Raw genomic sequence first — 19,149 nt, 5'->3', positions numbered from 1 at the left:
CATAAACCACTCTGATATCTGTCCTTAAACTAGCCTCTAATCCAATTCACCAGATTCATATCCATTCCCGTTTGCTCCAATCTATGCACTACAGTTCACTGTATAATCTTGTCAAATGCTTTAGCAAAGTCTAGCTGAATAGCCATTTCCCTTATGCAACTCCACTGACACTTGATTATAAAAAAGTAAGCAGAATACTAAGGCAAGCCCTACCCTTCACAAAACAATGCTTTCCCTTACAGAGAATCATATTCTTATCCACCCAGTCCTGAATTCTGTCTTTCATCAATTTCTCCAATACCTTAACTACCAATGATGAGATGACTGGCCTATAATTTGCTATTTCTGTCCTGGAGCCTCCTTTATGCAGTAGGACTATTTTTCCCTCTTTCCACTTCATTGGTATCTTCCTAGCACTTAAACAGCTTGGTCAGAGGAGCTGATAATTCCCTTGCACATTATCGTAATACATGATCAATATGTCATCTAATCCAAGGGCTGTGTTTGTATTGAGGTTCTGGAATATTTTAAGCACCTCTATTTCGCCAACCTCTATTTTCCTATCAGTCAATGTCACACCTGGCATTGCAGTGTCACCACCTAGACGGTACACTCCTGCGAAATGCTCACTCAGTAATTCAGCTGTTTGGTTTAGTTCTGTTACCACCCCACCATCAACACTTTTTAAAGTAATTCTTCTATAAATTAAAGATACTAAGACATTATATACTTGGTTTAATCCTTTATCCAAGTGTAAGCAAACGAGTTTGCACCTGAACTATTTTCAGGACTGGGGAAACTTGTATAAAGAAGCTAATGACTTCACATCATTTGCCTTAGTATCCCATAATGCAAAGCACATTTCCTTGCAGGCATGTATAATGCTATGCATTATGGGCAGGGGTTACTATCCAGACCAGTTTCGACCTTTATTGAGGTCTCATCAGTGAGAGCTAGACCCAGAGGTGATACTAAGTTTGAAGTAATGCAGAAGCCATATTTTTCATATATGAGTAGCTGAAAGGTGTCACACTTTATTATTAAAATACTCTGGATTAGGGTTGAAGCAAATCAACCTTAGTATCACCTCTGGGTCTGGCTCCCACTGATGAGACCTCAATAAAGGTCGAAACCGGTCTGGATAGTGACCCTTCCCATAATGCATAGCATTATATTTGGTTGGGAAATAAGTTCGTTCAGTTTTTCAGAGTGGAATGAAACACATTTTATTTAATATATATAATACATACTAGTCAGTTATATATTGACCCAATTTATCAATGACCTCTTGCCATCTGTCTAACTTCATTATGCCGCGTTCATAGAACTCCTGAGGTTTACTGGCGAAAAACTGATCCAGGTGTCTTTTGACAGCCTCCTCATTAGCAAAGGTTTTCCCATTCAGAGAATTCTGCAACGATCGGAATAAGCGGTAATTGGAAGATGCCAGGTCCGGTGAATACGGAGGATATGGCAAAATATCCCAGCTAAAACGTAACAATTTACTCCGGGCTGTTAATAATGTATGTGGGGTCTGGTATTGTCGTGGCAAAAGACAACTCCTTTCCGATTTGCCAATTCAGGACATTTTGTGCTAATTGCAAGGGCCAGTTGCGCTAACTGTGAGCAATAGACAGTTGAATCAATCGTTCTGCCTGACAGAACAATTGATTGTCCCGCCACACAGAGAGCATGATCTTCTTTGGGTGCAGTCCCGCTTTCGAGGTTGTTTGCAGCGGTTCGCTCTTGTGCCCCCATGATCTTTTAGTTACGTTATCGTACATGACCCATTTCCATCTCCCGTAATCATCCGCTTCAAAAATGGGTCGTTTTCTTGGCAGTGTCGCAGCGAATCACAGATGAATATGCGAGCAGTCATATTGGCCTCAGTCAATTCGTGCGGCACCCAAACATTGAGTTTTGAAACATATCCCAGCTTGTGCAAATAGTTTTCAATGCTCGTATGGGATATGTTCAGTACTGCAGCAATCTCCTGCACTGTTTGTGAGGGATTTTTGTTGATGATATCCTTCACAACACTCGAATCAACTTCGGTCGGGTGACTGGCACGAGGCACATCACTGATGTTGAAATCTCTAGAACAGAATTTGGCAAACCACTTTTGGCATATGCGTTCTGTTAAGGCACCATCTCCATATATGCTGCATATTTTTTTATGGGCCTCCACAGCTCATTTGCCTTTTTTGAAATAAAAAAAAGCAAAATATGCCAGTAATGTATGTTATTTCTTTCCATTTCTAAAAATATGTTACACACACACGTAGCCGAAATAGGCCGAACGAAAATTCACTGAAAGATTATGTGAAATCTCGCCTTTCAACTACACAATAGCATTGCGCGGTAGCGCAAAAATAGCGACAGGTGAAGCAGCGTAAACTTGTATCGACACATAAACCGAACAAACTTATTTGGCAACCCAATACATGTCTGCAAGGAGATGTGCTTTGCAGTAATCAGTATCCATCATCTACATTAAAAAAAATTTAATGCTTTCCAATTATTATTATTAACAAAACTCTTTCTCCCTTTCATCCCCCTACTGATTGTCTATCTCCTATGTAAACATTATATCCATTCTTTCATTCAAGTCAAGATGCTTTTATCTAACAACCAAGTAAGAATGGATTGTTAGATGAAACTTCCCAAAATTAAATCCAAAACTTTGTCCATAAATTCATAAAATTTTTCTCATTCATATACTATGCTGACTCAGTATACTATACTATACTCATTTTAGCTATACATGACATTTAATACTAACACTGATAATCAGTATCCATCATCTACATTCAGAACTTTAATGCTTTCCAATTATTTATTAAAAACTTTTCCCCCCTTTCATCCCCCCCTCACTGACTGTCCATCTTCTCTGAAAATATTATATCCATTCTTCCATTCAACTATAAACAACTCATGTTTCACCTGAAAGGAAAATAATGTGATCTTATATTATCACTGACAAATATGAAAATTATTTAGATAATGGTATCTATTGAGTATATTAATAATCATGATTAACTTATCTGTGAGTACATCAGTGTAGACTATGTTTTTGAAAATATTACTGTAAAATAAAATGCAATGATACAAAATGAAATTCTCCTTAACTTACCTACATTAGAATCCTCAACAACTTCTTTGTAAGAGCCATAAGCTCTAGGAATGTTATGAAACTTAGCAAATTTCTCTGCATCTTCTAAGCGTCTTGCACCCACACAAACCACCTAGTAAAAGTTAAAATTACATATAATAAGAAAAAAGAAATGCACAGTAACTAAAATTCTAGATTGAATATATTAGGATACCAATTTTTGGTGAGTTGGATAAAGTGACTGGTAGTTTGAACAGGATAAGGCTACTTATCTGAATGCTACCTTTTTTTTTTTTTTAAATATTTTTATGTTATCAAGAAATATTATGTATCTTATAGTAACAATATCACTTCAGTTTGATATGAAGTATAACTTCTATATATAAGTAGCTTAACTATGAAGATATTTCATGTGCAAACTTTTATTGCTCATGCCTGGATAAAGGATGAGAGCAAGAATATAATTTCTTGTCAATTAAAATTTACTTTCTGACCAAGGCTCCCTCCTATGTCTTTATATAGGAAGGAACCCTGCCATGTTTTATATGAAAGATCCTAAAGCTAAAAATCCTCTCCAAATACAGGATTTGCATTGCAGAGATTACCTTTGCAAATCCTGTATCTGTTATCTGGATTCAATTATAGCATATTGTTCTCATATCTAGGAAGTTATATTAGTTTGTCTAGTGCAAAAGTGTTGTCATATGAGATGGAGTAGTGCTCAGAAATGTAGAATGGAAGAACATCATCAATGTATAGAAAGATAAAAGTTCTTGAAAAAACAAACAAACAAACTGGATTATAACTAGTATTAGTTGCAAATGCTTGATTATAAAATTTGTTTATTATTGTTTTAGAAAAGGTAATTGGTGTTGTCCAGGAACGACAGTGATAAGTTCAGACAGCCATCAAATATGAATAGTATTTTAGCAGAGCTGTGTGAAGAGAAAGTAGTGCAGTGTGTTGTGTGGGATGAGTTTGAAGGATGGATGGATGGAACTATTTATATAGTTCCATCCATCAATCCTTCAAACTCATCCCACACAACACAGTGAGAGGCTGTCACTGCAAGGGAGAGTAAGAAGTGTATGACGTAAGAGGGAGAATAAGATGTGATGTGGAAGAGCAGGAGAATGTGGGTGGGAGAGATCGAAGGAGTGCTTGTAAATGGAAAGGTCAGTAGTGTGATTGAGGAGAATGAGAGAATAAGAATGCAAGATAGGATAACAAGGAAAGTGAGGATGAACAGGAAGACACTACACAAGAATGTGGTGGTTTTCTAGAAGTAGGAGTGAATCTGTGAGCAAACAAGAAAGGAATGGAATGCAAGGGAGGCATTTGAATATGGAGAACATCATGGAGCAGTTAGTAATAAAGAGGAATGGCCAGAGAGAGAGAGAGAGAGAGAGAGAGAGAGATATGGAGAAGTCACATCTGGAAAATGATATCAGTAGACTTGTAATAGACCCAGAAATGTCAGAAATAAGATAAATTAAATTGTTGCATTAAAATGTGTATTTGCTTAAAAACTGTCAGAATAAGTGAAACATTATTAGATAAGGCTGATATCCTGAAGGAATAGAGATGGAATGATATGATATATTTTATGAAGACAGAAAGAGTAGAAAGGAAGGGGGGAGTGCTGTTGATGAAAGTGATGGAGCTATGCCCATGCAAAGTGGAGATATGAGAAAGAAATAGTGGCAGTGGCAATATGGTGTGAGATAGAGGTGGCAGGATATATATATATATATATATATATATATATATATATATATATATATAAGCAAATAAGAAGAGAGTAATCATTATAGATGATTTTAATTATAGGAATATAAACTGGAAAGAAAGAAGAGAGAGAGGTCATATGGGGAAAAAGAGAATGAATTTGTCAAGTTTTTAAGGGAAGTACTTTAGGCAGTACATAACAAAAGGGATGCCAGGATTGAGGGTCTTATATCTGATAATCTCATTAGAGGATGTTATTACAAATGGGTTGTTGAATCTCCTTCTAGTTGGTGAGTGTGACTATGAAGTGGTCACCTGGGTAGTGACCACTTCATAAGTGGTAGTGAAGTGGTAGCTAGTCATATGAGGAAAGATTTATGTGGAACTACAAGGCTGGTGATTATGAAAACTCAGTTAGCAGCTATATCATAGAATGAAGGAAGGTGTGAAAAGGTGTAAAAAATAGGGAAGGTGTAAAAGGATGGATACATGTATGCATGAAAAGATTAAGCATGCAATCTGGAAGAATAAGGCATAATGGCTTCAACATAAGATGACTGATAATAATCATTTACATGAGGAGTACAAAGAGCAGACCTGGAAGGACTTACTTCCAGATCTACTTTGAGCAACTAAAGGACTATCAATGGGCAATATATAGCCTCTCACAGTCAAGTCATCCCCACCTTCCAGTAGTACAGCCTGTTTCCACAAACAGGAAATGGGAAACATAGGTGCTAAATGTCTTCCATCATCCGGTAAACTACTACCACTGTGCTTATTAGAGATCTGAAGTGGCTACAGCCATATTTGGTCGCAAGAGCAAGAGTTCCAGTTTCTGTTCTCCCTACTCTTCCCACATGCTGTGAGAGTGATACCCTCAAAGACATACCAATCTCACTGTAGGGGGGGGGTCTGGACCCTCCCCAATTCGAGGGTACAGCAAAACAGTTCCACAGGCTGGCTGCTGGTTAGTACACGGGACTGAATCAGGTAGTAATGAACCTGGAGGCTTCCCGATCAGCTAGTGAAAAATCCTGCAACCATGTATATTGCCAGTTTGTGACTGGAGGGAGACCAAATACTGTAGCTTCTGGGGGGGGGGGGTCAAGGCCATGTATGGACAGGAGACCGATTTCCCCCCTCCGTGTGGGCAGTATGGTTGTGCAAAAGTGTGTCACCACTCACTGCATGCTCCACTTCCTTTTATCTCTTCCTCACCAAACACAATGAACCACAATTGAAAGAAATGCATTTTACTGTGGATCGCAAAAAAATTCTCCCGCACAAAATAATAAAAAAAAAACCCATCCGAAATCGAACCAAAAAAAAAAAAACATAGAAGACAACAGAAATCCAATCAAACAACTTACCAACATTAATTCATACCAAAAAAAAGTTTCTGCATTCACTTCCCCAACATCTGTAGCCTAAACAGCAATATAAATGATGTGCAACACCACCTCTACAGTCATCTAAACCAGAACTACTATTCCTTTCAGAATCCCAAACTGGCAACCTCAACGACCACTGTACACTCAACTGCCCAAACTACACATTATGCAATTCTTTCTGCCACAAGGGTGGCATGTGCATTTGTGAGAACTGACATACCATGCCAGAGACTGAAAATCCTTGAATTCCCACTGTTTGATCTGGTTTGGCTCAAACTTTTTCTACCAAATCAACCTGCCCTTTTCATATGCTCCATGACTTCTATTCCTCCTTCCCATGATCTGACTACTCCATCAGTTCTTCTGATCCAAGCACTTGCTCAGACCAAATAACAGAAATCATCCTCACATGAATGAAGACTTTCATCCCTTATTCCATTGCTCTCCAAACTCCATCAACCACTCTGACCTCTTGAACTTTCTTTCTCTAAAGCTCGACTTTTTGCAGTCTAAGTACAAAATAGTGTGGTCATCCTTCTTAGGGACTTCAACGTTCACAACTCATATTGGCTCCCTTTCTCCAGTTTCACCGATCAAGCAGGGAGGGATGATGAGGTGTTCATCATCAGCAGTGGCTATCTTAGATCATCAATCTCCCCACCAGAATACCAGACAATCTCCCCCTCTAATCTGCCAACACACTTGACCTCTTCTTAACAGGTTCCCCTTCCACATATACTGTCGGTTCTCCTCTTGGAAACTCAGACCACAACCTCATAATTTTGCTGCAGAACAACCTACACTCACCAGTTCACAGTCTCGTGTCCTTTGGCACTACAAGGGTGTGAAATGGGAGGAATCTCCGTGACTTCTATTCCTCCTTCCAATGATCCGAATTCTGCATCAGTTCTTCTGATCCAAGCACCTGCTCAGACCAAATACAGAAATCATCCTCACAGGAATGAAGGCTTTCATCCCTTATTCCACTCCAAATTTTCAGCCACCATCAAAGCTTGGTTCTCAAAAAAGTGTGCCAAATACTGTAAAAGAAAAAACCTTGGCTTGCCATGAATAGCTCAAGACCAAAACTTCAGCTGCCCTCTCTACCTATACTGCAGCCCACAACAGTTGTAAAAGAATCATCTCCAAGTCAGACTTTGAAAGGTCCAAATGTTGCAGACTTGCCTCCTGCCCAAATGGCAGTCGCTCCTTCTGGTCCCTTGCCAATGCCATTGGGTGCAACTTCTGCCCACCCAGGTTTCCCCCACTCTCACATCCAGATGGTACTGTAGTCACCTCACCCAAAGACAACACCAAATTACTTGCATTACTCTTCTCTTCCAATTCCTGCATTGGTGACCTGGACAAAGTTTCCTCCACTCTATGAAGAACAGCTCCCTTCATGTCTTTCATAGTCTTCTGACAAAAAGAATCTGAAGAATCCTTAACAACCTGAACACAAACAAGGCATCTGGTCCTGATGATATCCCACCTATTGTGTTAAAAAAATTATACCCCAGAACTAACACCTATCTTGTATTGCCTCTTCAGTCTATCCTATTCAACTGGCATCTACCCTACAACATGAAAACAGATCCACATCTAGCCCATCTCAAATAAAGGTGATAAAAGTCAACCAACGAACTACCATCCAATTGCTCTCACTTCTGTTCTCTTAAAAATTATGGAGAAGGTCATCAACAACCAACTCTTGAACCATCTAGAGACATACGAACTAATCAGTGACGACCAGTACGGATTCTGCCACTTGAGGTATATGAGGAATTGAGTTAAATAGCTGTTAATAAGACTTGATTGATGTTACATCACTGTACATTTAGAAGGAATGTTCCAGGGAGTTAACAACTGCCTCAGTGTACTTGTTTAACATGAGTCTTACACTGGATCAGGTTCCAAAGGATTGGAAAGAGAGCACACTTTTCCACTTCATAAGAGAGGTCATGAAATTGAGGCTTCAAATTAAAGGCCAATCTGTATGTCTGAACTTGTGGTAAGTATTAGAAAGGCTGGTGAGGACAAAGATTCAGTGTTGCGTTGATGACAGCATCATCCTCTTTGATGAAACACATAAGTTGGCTAAAGGAAGACTGTTTTCGTAATCTCCTTACCTATTACAAGATGAGAAATTAAATAAACAAAAAAAAATACATACACTATATTTAGATTTTGCAAAGGCTTTAGATAGATTACCATGACAAGCTGCTAATTAAATGGAATGGATGGATGATGAGGTGTTCATCATCAGCAGTGACTATCTTAGATCATCAATCTCCCCACCAGAATACCAGACAATCTCCCCCTCTAATCTGCCAACACACTTGACCTCTTCCTAACAGGTTCCCCTTCCACATATACTGTCGGTTCTCCTCTTGGAAACTCCTCTTTAATTACCATGACAAGCTGCTAATTAAATGGAATGGATGGGATTAAATAATAGATTAGTGTGCTAGATTGGAAATTGGCATCTGATAGGTATCAGAAAGTTGTTTATGGAAGATCAATATACTGGAAGAGGAAAGTCACTATTGGTATCCCTCATGGGTCTGGTTTAGGGACATTGCTGTTTAACTTGTATGTTAATGATATTGGAAGAAAATTGAATGGGGACATGCAACTTTTTGCAGATGGTGCAAAGTTGGTAAGAACTATGAGGAGTAGAGCAGATGTTGTGCATTTACAAGGAGACTTGAATGAACCTGAAAGAGTGTGCAAGTGAGTAGAATATCCAGTTCACTGTTGAAAAGTGTAATGTTTCAAAATTTGAAAAGCAAAGATGGAAGTTTTTTCACTTGGTTAAGCTACTAATTATATATTTGGTTTTATCCTTTATCCAAGTGTAAGTAAACAAAGTTTGTGCCTGAAGTACTATCAGGACTAGGGCAACTTGTGGTAAAGGTGGTATAAGTTCTCATCACTTGTCTTAGTATCTCCCATAATGTATCACTACCTCTTGGTCTGGCTCCCACTGATGAGACTTCAATAAAGGTCAAAACTGGTCTGGGTAGTGACCTTAATGCATAGCATTATACATGTCTGCAAGGAGATGTGCTTTGCATTATGGGAGATACTAAGGCAAGTGATGAGAACTTATACCACCTTTACCACGAGTTGCCCCAGTCCTGATATTACTTCAGGTGCAAAACTTTGTTTGCTTACACTTGGATAAAGGATAAAACCAAATATATAATTAGCAGCATAGCCAAGTGAAAAAACTTCCATAAACTTATCTCTAATCCAGAGAATTTTAATAGGGTGTGACACCCTTTAGCAACTCATATAGGTAAATATGACTTCTCCATTACTTCCACCTTAGTATCACCACCTTTTGGTCTAGCTCCCACTGATGTGTTTTTGCGCAGAAGTGGCTGCTTTCCCTGAGATGTGAGAGGCTCTGCTTTGGGGTAAGTTTTTGCCTGTCTCTGAGTGGGACCACTGCTGAGATTATGGCTCTGCTTGGTGGTGGGGTGAGCCGGTGATGGAGTGGAGCCGCCGCTGAGTTGGACGGTCCTTTGGTCACTCGTAGGGAGTGGTCTGGGGGGATTGCCTAATTTTTAGAGAGGTCTTTACTTAAACAGCACCTCAATAAAGGTTGAAACCGGTCTGCTTTGCATTATGGGAGATACTAAGGCAAGCGATGAGAACTTATACCACCTTTACCACAAGCTGCCCCAGTCCTGATAGTATTTCAGGCACAAACTTTGTTTGCTTACACTTGGATAAAGGATAAAACCAAATATATAATTGTAAGTGCACATAACTGATGAAGGACATCTTGGAATAGGTGGAGGGGGGGATAAGGGATCTGGAATGACGGTGGATTAGTGTATACCTAAAATTTAAGGGGACACAGATAAAATTGTGAGGACAGAAAAATTGATTATGGCAATGATTGGCTTCTACAGAATCCTGATCGCAATCTAATGAACATCTGTGGGGTGAAATGGAGTGTCAGGTGAGGTCAAGGGACATTTCACAACAGTTCAGGACCTCATTACAATACCTATAGGATGAATGGCCAAAAATTTGCATTGATCACTATCGTACACTTGTGGAAAGTATGCCCTGTAGGATTGCTGCAGTCATCAAAGTAAAAGGAGGTCGTACATCTTATTAAGGTAGGCACCATGGTTGTTTGTTCCTCACACAATGGTGTCTGTTAATTTCTTTCCAAGCAGTGTAGAAGTAAGGAGATTATGGGTCCAATATATATGAAACCTTAATGAGTCTACATATGAATTACTATGCACAGATCTGGTCACCTGGTTTTCTGAAGGATAAAGAGATACTGGAAAGGGTCAAATATCTCAAAAAATAGATTGAAGAAATTCTATTTGCAGAGGCTAGTGAACAAGAGGAGGAGAAGGGCAGAATATGGTTGAGATATATAAGTTGAAAAGAGGACTTACTACCAAATTAATATGGAAAAAAACTTTTTATAGAATTGGGGGGAGAGAGAATATGGGGAGAGCAAGAGGCTATTCAGGAAAATGTATAAGGAGGGTGTGAACAAGAGGTGAGTGGTAGTTTTTTTCTACAGGGATATTAGTGGATGATTGGGATGCATTACTTGAGAGTGTGGTCAGAATGGAGACAGCATGATGCATTTAAGGCATGGTTTGATAAGTTATACACTCCTTGGAAAGAAGTCAATAGACACCATAGTGAGAGGAACAAGCAGCCACGGCATCCACCGTAATAAGATGTAGGACCACTGCGATGATTGCAGTAATCCTATGGGAAATACTTTCACGAAGAGTATTATAGTGATCAATGGGAATTTTTGCCCATCCTTTGTGTAGGCATGTAATGAGGTCCTCGACTGTTGTGGGGAAGACGTCACCATGATTGCATTGTCCAGAATGTTCAGATATTTCTCAGAGTTCAATACTACACCACAAAGAGTGGTCTGAGACCAAACCAATATTCACTCGCCTTTGCATATATCTCATACCCCTGATTTTAAATAAATTAAAGATACCAAGAAATTATATACTTAGTTTAATCCTTTATCCAAGTGTAAGCAAACAGAGTTTGCGTCTGAAGTATTTTCAGGACAGGTGCAACTCATATAAGGAAGCTAAGACTTCATCACTTGCCTTAGTATCCTATAATGCAAAGCACATATATAATGCTATCCATTATGGGAAGGGTCACTACCCAGACTGATTTTGACCTTTACTGAGATCTCTTCAGTGGGAGCCAGACCCAGAGGTGATACTAAGGTTGAAGTAATGCAGAAGTCATATTTTCATATATGAGTTGCCAAAAGACTTCTGCATTACCTAAAAACCTTCTCAATTTCGGGAAGTAGTTATAATAACTAATTCTCACCATTATGTGTTCCTTAATTTGTAATTTACTTTGGATATCTATTTATGCAGATGGAGCTATTCCCCTGCAGCCATAGTGTACATAATATCGCACACTTTCAATTGAATTGTTCTCTTTTTTATGTTTTCCTATAATTGTATTGACAATGACTATGAAACTTAGCCGAACATTTTACAAATCAAGACATTCAAATTAATGTAAGTGATTCCGTTATTAATATGCTATGATAAATTCTTCATCTTACATCTTGATTTTTAGATAATAACATTTATCTTACAAAAGGCAGTATTTTATACTTAGTGTTTTGATTAATATTATATCTAGATTTTAATGATTTAAAGTATATCTTGAAAGTTTATTTTTCACTTGGTTAGACTATAATAAATTTAGTTTGATCCTTTATCCAAGTGTGAGCAAACAAAGTTTGCATCTGAAAATATCTTCAGGACTGAATATGGTGTTGTACTACCTTACTGGGGTAAGGTAGGTGTTGTACTACCTTACCAGGGTAAGGTAGTACAACACTGGGCAACTCGTAGCATTATGGGAGATACTGGGATTCTCCTTGTGGATTGGCCACTGCATTATGGGAGATATTGGGATAGGAGTGTTGTTAGCTTGGTCCACCTTTGCTATGAGTTGCCCGGTGTTGTACTACCTTACTCCGGTAAGGTAGTACAACACCATATTCAGTCCTGAAGATATTTTCAGGCACAAACTTTGTTTTCTCATACTTGGATAAAGGATCAAACTAAATTTATTATAGTCTAACCAATGAAAAAATAAACTTTCAACATCTTTCTCTAAATCCAGAGTAATTTAATAAAAAAGGTGGCACACCTTTTGGCAACTCCTATAGGTAAAGATGACCTCACTATTGCTTCTGCCTGGTATCTTCACCTCTGGGCCTGGCTCCCACTGAAGAGACCTCAATAAAGATTGAAACTAGTCTGGGTAGTGGCCAAGCCCTTAATGCATAACATTATACATATCTGCAATGTGATGTGTTTTGCATTATGGGAGATACTGGGATAGGAGTGTCGTTAGCTTGGTCCACCTTTGCTACGAGTTGCCTGGTGTTATTACTACCTTACCTCAGTAAGGTAGTACAACACCATATTCAGTCCTGAAGATATTTTCAGGCGCAAACTTTGTTTGCTCACACTTGGATAAAGGATCAAACTAAATTTATTAAAGTATATCTGTTTGAGATTTTATATGTCAAAACTATTGTACTAAATACTGTACATTCTTAAATTTAAAATTATCCTGCATTTAAACTGGTTATTTACAAAAATCTATAATTACCTGATGCTCATCCTGTGGTAGGGTTCTCAGACAAGCAAGGAAATCATTACATATCTTACCAGTGGTAATAATTCCCCACTTAGTGGCCATTGAATTTCCTGAACAAAATGAAGTTATAGTTAGAATTTTATGAATCACAGAATTTTAATTGCTTAAAAATTTTTACAAAGAAGTTGAGGATAGAAAGGAGAAAGAAGACAAAAATAAATTTTAGTTGAACAACTATGGAAAATTTTTCTTTTTATGCAAAGAACTTTAGGTGTTTCTATCCTTTGCATGATAAAGTTTTTATCTTTCTCAGAGATGTCTCTAATATCTTCATATTCATGATTACTTCTTTTCAGTGATTTAGCCTATCTGGGAGAAAATACTAATCTGGACAGTATTCATGAATGCATCTAATGTATAATTTGTGTACTTCTAAAGTATCAGGAAGATTACAAGTGGATACACAGGTCTTAGTAAAGGGACCATACTATTCATTCTTTATGTCAGTGATATTGTTGTTGGATTGCAGGAAAATATTCAGTTGTTTTCAAATGATATGAAGGTGGGGAGGATTAGTATGTTATCAGCAATAGTTTTGTGCCTTTTTTTGGTGGATTTGAAACTAAAAAGGTGAGGAAAATAATGAGGTTATCAGTTTAACATGGGAAGATAGAACAAGGGGAAGGGATAAGGACAAAGACAGTTACAAAAGAGAGTGTTAGAGTAGAAATACAATTTTATTAATACAGACCAGTATTTTACAATAAAAACATTTATTCAAACCTACCAGTTTCGCCAGCAAACTGTCTGGCTTTTTCAAGGCATTACGGAGATATGAAAGTTAGTAAATGCAAATTAAAAGGAACATAAAAAACGGTGTAAACCAAACTAGTATCTATGGTTACACGTTTCGCATGACAGAGATGACTTATTGTTCTTATTCATTATCACGCATGCGTGTTTGTTGTAGACTTGTAATGTGATTACTGGCTAGCTGTAGTTCAGATTGATTGAGAGAGGATCAAGTTTTTCCACAAACTGTTTAAAATTGCACCCTGATTTCTGTTGAGGTTTCCGCCGGTTATTAGTAGTATTGTGGCTTCCTTAAATACACGATGCCTGTACTCGTCATCGAGATATGGCATGGAGCTGTTTTGCCAATCTATCGTATGGTTAGATGTGCAGAAATGATGTGCTAAGCCGGAAGAGATGCTTCTGTTGTGGTTTACATCACCAACATGTTCTTTTTGTCTAATTTCTAAACTTTGTGAAGTTTGTCCGATGTAGGCAAGACCACAGGAGCAGGGAATGTAATATACTCCTGGATATTTGTAGAACGGAACTTTATCTTTTGGAGATCCTAAAACTTGTCTGATGTTGGTGGTTGGTTTGAAGACCACTCTGATGTTGTGGGCTCTTAGTATTCTTGCTATTTGATAAGAAATTGACTTGATGAAAGGTATCACTACAGTAGAAATGTGCTGACGGTGGGATTCTTCTTGTCTGGGGTTGTCATTGTATAGATATTTTTTGATGATGTTTTGAGGATATCCATTTTGTGATAATGTGTTGGCTATTAGTGAGAGTTCATTCTGTGTATCCTCCTCTTCTGATATAAGCTTTTTGGCTCTATGTTTCAACATGTGGATAATACTCAGTTTGTGTGACTTGTGATGGTTTGAAGTATAGTGAAGATATCTTCCAGTATCTGTGGGCTTTCTGTAAATGGATAATTTGACACTGTTAGGTTTTTTTTTTTATCAACAGTGTTAGAGTGTGAGAAGTGACTTTTTTTGCATGGAAAGTAGTAAGACCATGGAATGCATTTCCTGAGAGACGAGAGCATAGACATAATTAAATTTCAGAAGTGGCATAATAGCCTTGGTGCCATCTAGAGAATACCTCCCAGAAGGAGTTTCATGAACATGGAGGTCCTGAATAATAATAATATCATGCCACCCTTGTACTGAAGTTTGAGAATTAGCTACTGTATTAAAAATGTGCCTGAGTTTTTTAAAAGCCTTATGTCCTATAGTGCATTTGTACATGAGAGGTATCAGTTAGATAGATAGGAGCAATTTATTATGCAGGGTGTTTCAAAAAGAATGACCCGATTTCAAATCATTATATTTAATAATGAAAATATGGTACAGTTACAAAATAAATTACTAAGTATGAAATTACCAAGTCGTCATAACACACGCCAAACAGTCACATAAAGGATGGTAAGTTCTCAGCTAGCACGACGAGTGGACTTGCGCGGGCTTTCCTGAAAAGCCTCTTAAATTCGTTGCGCATTCCCCTCTGAGGTGCGTGATCATCCAGGACTTTCCCTTACCCAAACACCCTGTTTCTTGAAATTGTCGATACCAACGACGAATGTTTTTGTCCAGTGGTGATCAATTCCGTAACGTTGTCTAAACGCACGCTGCACCGTAATCACGGACTCAGTCTTGCTAAATTCGAAAACACAAAACGCCATCTTATCATTAACTAAGCGTAGCGGATATTTTTCACGAGCGAAAAAATAAAATAACAATTTGAATCTAATGCGTATTGGATATTTTCATTCTATCACTAATCGATAATCTCCATGTTGGTAATTTTATTTGGTGTTTTTACACCACTATATACCCACGTGTTTTTTAAATATTAGATATATCAAAGAAGCGTTCTTACCAGGGTTGATCACCCAGCGAAAATATTTAGTACCGACTTATGTAGGAAAAAGGTATTAAATCTGGGGAAAAAAAAAAGAAAAAGTACTGTACTAGATTTTTATTTGCTTTCGTTTCACTCTATTTATGACATTTTACGATATTGCTACCTGATTTTGCTAAATTAATTAACTCTTTAGAAATAGTAAAATCTGTAGCTGATGAATGTTTCGATTTTTTTTTTTTTTTTTTTTTGTCAAAAGGAGTCCATTCATCAAGGGAGTTTGTAGTTGATTTCTTATTTTGTTCTTATTTATTGTTGCTGCTGAACACATTCTTTCAGTTGCGTTTTCCCCTGAGATTTAGAATCAGATTTAAATTTAGAAAATTTTTCTTGCCATTCGTCCATGTTTAAAAGGAAAATCTAAATAATAATATTTTTGATGAAGAACAGAACACGCTTTTGTTAATAAAATTAATAAAAACACTGGACTTAAAACCCACTATACAGACACCTACTTCAAATCAAACTGCAAGAAATGAATTGAAATTCGTACAACATAGATTATATCTCATTGTTGAAGTTTGAAATTTTGCTCCCCAGTGTGGAGCAAAATTTTACATAATGGAATTATTACACTCTGCATCAATAAAAAGCGGTTATGCATATTAAAATCTTTAATTTTTCCACTTGTTTTCATTTTTATAATGATCTTTCATAATAGCGAAGAATATATTTTCATTGGTTAATGCTAGTCAGATTGCGGTTAACGAACAGTGAGAAGAGGGAAAAAAGAGAAATCATGCTTGTGTCACTGAATATGGGAGGAGAGAAAAATATTAAACTCATATGTCTAACTCTTATGTTGTTGTTATTATTATTATTCGGAAGGAAGAAAGTACTAGAACACTAAAAATTTATAAAAAGCACTAGATCTAATACGTAAGTACTAGTGATGGTCACACTGTGTTTTGTTCCAACACGCATGCTCCAGGCCCTTACGGGGGAACGTTATTGTGCAATTATGTTGTTTGTTTGTACAGTTATCGAGGTTATCGCTTCTGCTCACCAAATTACTAGATACGCATTCTAATTTATTTACATATCTTTGCGAAAGCACTTTTTCAACGATGAAATTCAACAAATCAAAGTACAGATGTTCATTGACAGATAATTCTCTTGCAAATTTACTGCGATTGGCAACTACAAGCATCGAAATCGATATAGGTACTTTAGTAAACGAAGCCGAACTACCGCAGAGCTCTTGCTAAAATGAAATAAACAATTATTGTTTCTTGTCTACTGTTTTAATAAAAACTTTTATAAGCACCATGACTTTTCTTTTATATGAAATTTTCTAAGTGCTTGCTAAATCTAACTAATTGTAGGACTCTCCAAGTAATTCAACATATGTACGGTATTTTTTATTCAGGATGCGCCCCTCGGATTATCTAAGGTCGGACAGCCCTGGTGTAGAGTACAGAGACTCGGTGGTAAAAGATATGAAAATGGGGCTGGTGTCAAAAGTATGTCTGAGAGGAGCCCTGATAGGAAGAGTGGCTGAGGATGAGAAGAGGAAAGGCAATGCAGAGGAACTGACTGCGCTGGTAGAAACAAATGATTTGCGAGGAATTGTGAATGAAATAGCATGGGATTTGAATGTTGCTAGATACAGTGAAGTGAAAGATTGTGAGAGGGAGAAGTGTGAGTGTTTGGCTAAGAAATGATAGTAGAGAGCTGAGACAATGAAGAAGAGCAGTGATGAGAATGTGTAGTAACAGAGTACTTCAATATCTAGATTTATTGGATAAATTGTTGTTAATGAGAGGAGAAGAGTGTATAGCCAGTCAGGGAAATAGAAACTAGACAGTGGGATTATGAGTGCAAGACACCAGAATTGGTGTGAAATAAATAACAAAAGAAGACAAGATAAGAAAGGTAAGAATGCAGGGATGTCTTCAATGGAAGCTACAGAGATAAAGGACTCGAATAATTGAGTAAGGAATTGTGAGAAAGCAAAGAGGGACAATGGGAAAGTAACTGTGCTTATACACAACACAAGAACACAAGGAATATTAGGAATAAGGATGAAGAGTTTGTGACGTTCATTACAGTTAGTCAGTCCATAAATTATTGGCATCAGTGAAACATGGTTAACAGAGGATGATGTACACATGGAAGTACAATATTATGGTTATAACATTTTTCAAGACAGAGAAAAGGAGTGGAGTATTACTGACAATTTCAGAAGAGATGTGTCTCCTCCATATGGAACTTGAAAAAAAAGCAGTAATGATAATGACTTTGAGGCCATTTGGTGTGTACTAACACCACACTAAATATCTAAATTTTAGATATTTAGTGTGGTGTTAGTACACACTAAATATTTAAGATGGTGCAGAACATTAGTAGAGTGGAAGTGAAGGAGGCCGTAAATAGGATGAAGAATGGAAAATCGGTGGGCCCCTGATAGGATCACAGTGGAGGCATGGAAGGCACTGGGGGAAGAGGGAATTGACCTGCTGTGGAACCTGTTAATAAAAGTTTGTCAGCAGGAAAATATACTTGCAGAATTTAGGGAAAGTACTCTTGTTCTCATCTACAAGCGTAAAGGGTGGGTGGGTGTACAAGACTCTAAGAAATACAGAGGAATAAAGTTGATGTCCCAAACAACGAAAATCCTAGAAAGGGTTCTTGATGGAAGACTAAGGAACGAGGTGGAGATTGCAAGGGAGCAATTTGGCTTAATGCCTGGTTGATCGACGACAGATGCTATCTTTGGGTTACAGCAAATGATGGAAAAGTTTCGAGAGAAGCAAGGGGAGCTACACCTGGTATTTATTGATCTCGAGAAAGCATATAATAGAGTGCCAAGGCAAGAAGTCCGGAGGTATCTGAGGGAGAAGGTACTGGAGAAATATGTCAGGTTGGTGCAAGAGATGTACAGAAATGTGAAGACGAGTTCTGACCTGCCTGGGAGAGACAGAAAGTTTTCAAGTGACAGTTGGCTTGCAACAAGAGTCAGCATTAAGTCCTTTCCTGTTTAATATTGTGATGGAGGTGATGACAGGGGAAGTCAGAGAAGACGCGCCTTGGACTGTGTTGTATGCTGATGACGTCGAACTGTGTGCAGAATCAAGAGAAGTGGCAGCTAAATTGGAAAGTTGGAGGAAAGTACTGAAGAGAGAGGTATGAGACTGAGCAGAAGGAAGTAAGACAGAGTATGTATGTTACAAAGTGGATAGCAGCCAGGAAACAGATCTGGAGCTGGAAGGATATGTCATTAGGAAGGTCAGTGACTTTATATACTTAGGTTCAACAGTAGGATGGATAGGCTGAGAAGGAAGTGTGATGCAGGATGGAGGAACTGGAGAGAGAGAGAGAGAGAGAGAGAGAGATGGCTGGAGTACTATGTGATAAGAGGGTGCCAATCAATCTAAAAGGTAAAATCTACAGGATAGTAGTGAGACAAGCTATGACGTATGCTATGGAAACTGTGGCCCTGAGGAAAAATAACCTCAGCAGGATGGAGGTAGCAGAGATGAGAATGCTCAAGTGGGTGTGCGGTGTGACCAGAAAGGATCGTCTAAGAAATGACTATGTAAGGGG

The 19,149-nt window shown here is 38.0% G+C and overlaps 1 protein-coding gene across 2 annotated transcripts in view; it reads right to left on the bottom strand.

The window, feature by feature from the left end:
• The window catches only part of LOC150100958 (trans-1,2-dihydrobenzene-1,2-diol dehydrogenase-like), a 90,147-nt gene that overhangs the window by 49,633 nt on the left and 21,365 nt on the right, over window positions 1-19,149 (bottom strand). The window contains exons 1-3 of one of the 2 annotated variants that reach the window (XM_090402110.1): window positions 15,067-15,295; window positions 12,895-12,992; window positions 3,134-3,245 (exon numbers count right to left, since the gene is read on the bottom strand). In XM_090402110.1, the coding sequence (XP_090258236.1) occupies window positions 3,134-3,245; window positions 12,895-12,984 (202 nt within the window). In that variant the 5' untranslated portion in view covers window positions 12,985-12,992; window positions 15,067-15,295. Of the gene's footprint in view, window positions 1-3,133; window positions 3,246-12,894; window positions 12,993-15,066; window positions 15,296-19,149 lie in introns of those variants that run through there. The other variant, XM_090402109.1, reaches the window with a different exon arrangement.

Source organism: Typopeltis vanoorti, chromosome 12 (assembly GCF_054136105.1).
Source record: "Typopeltis vanoorti isolate ZY-2024b chromosome 12, IOZ_Tvanoo_1.0, whole genome shotgun sequence".
NCBI classification, from domain to species: domain Eukaryota; kingdom Metazoa; phylum Arthropoda; class Arachnida; order Uropygi; family Thelyphonidae; genus Typopeltis; species Typopeltis vanoorti.
Note: the sequence above shows the minus strand (reverse complement) of the source record. Positions and strands in the feature narration are given on the sequence as shown.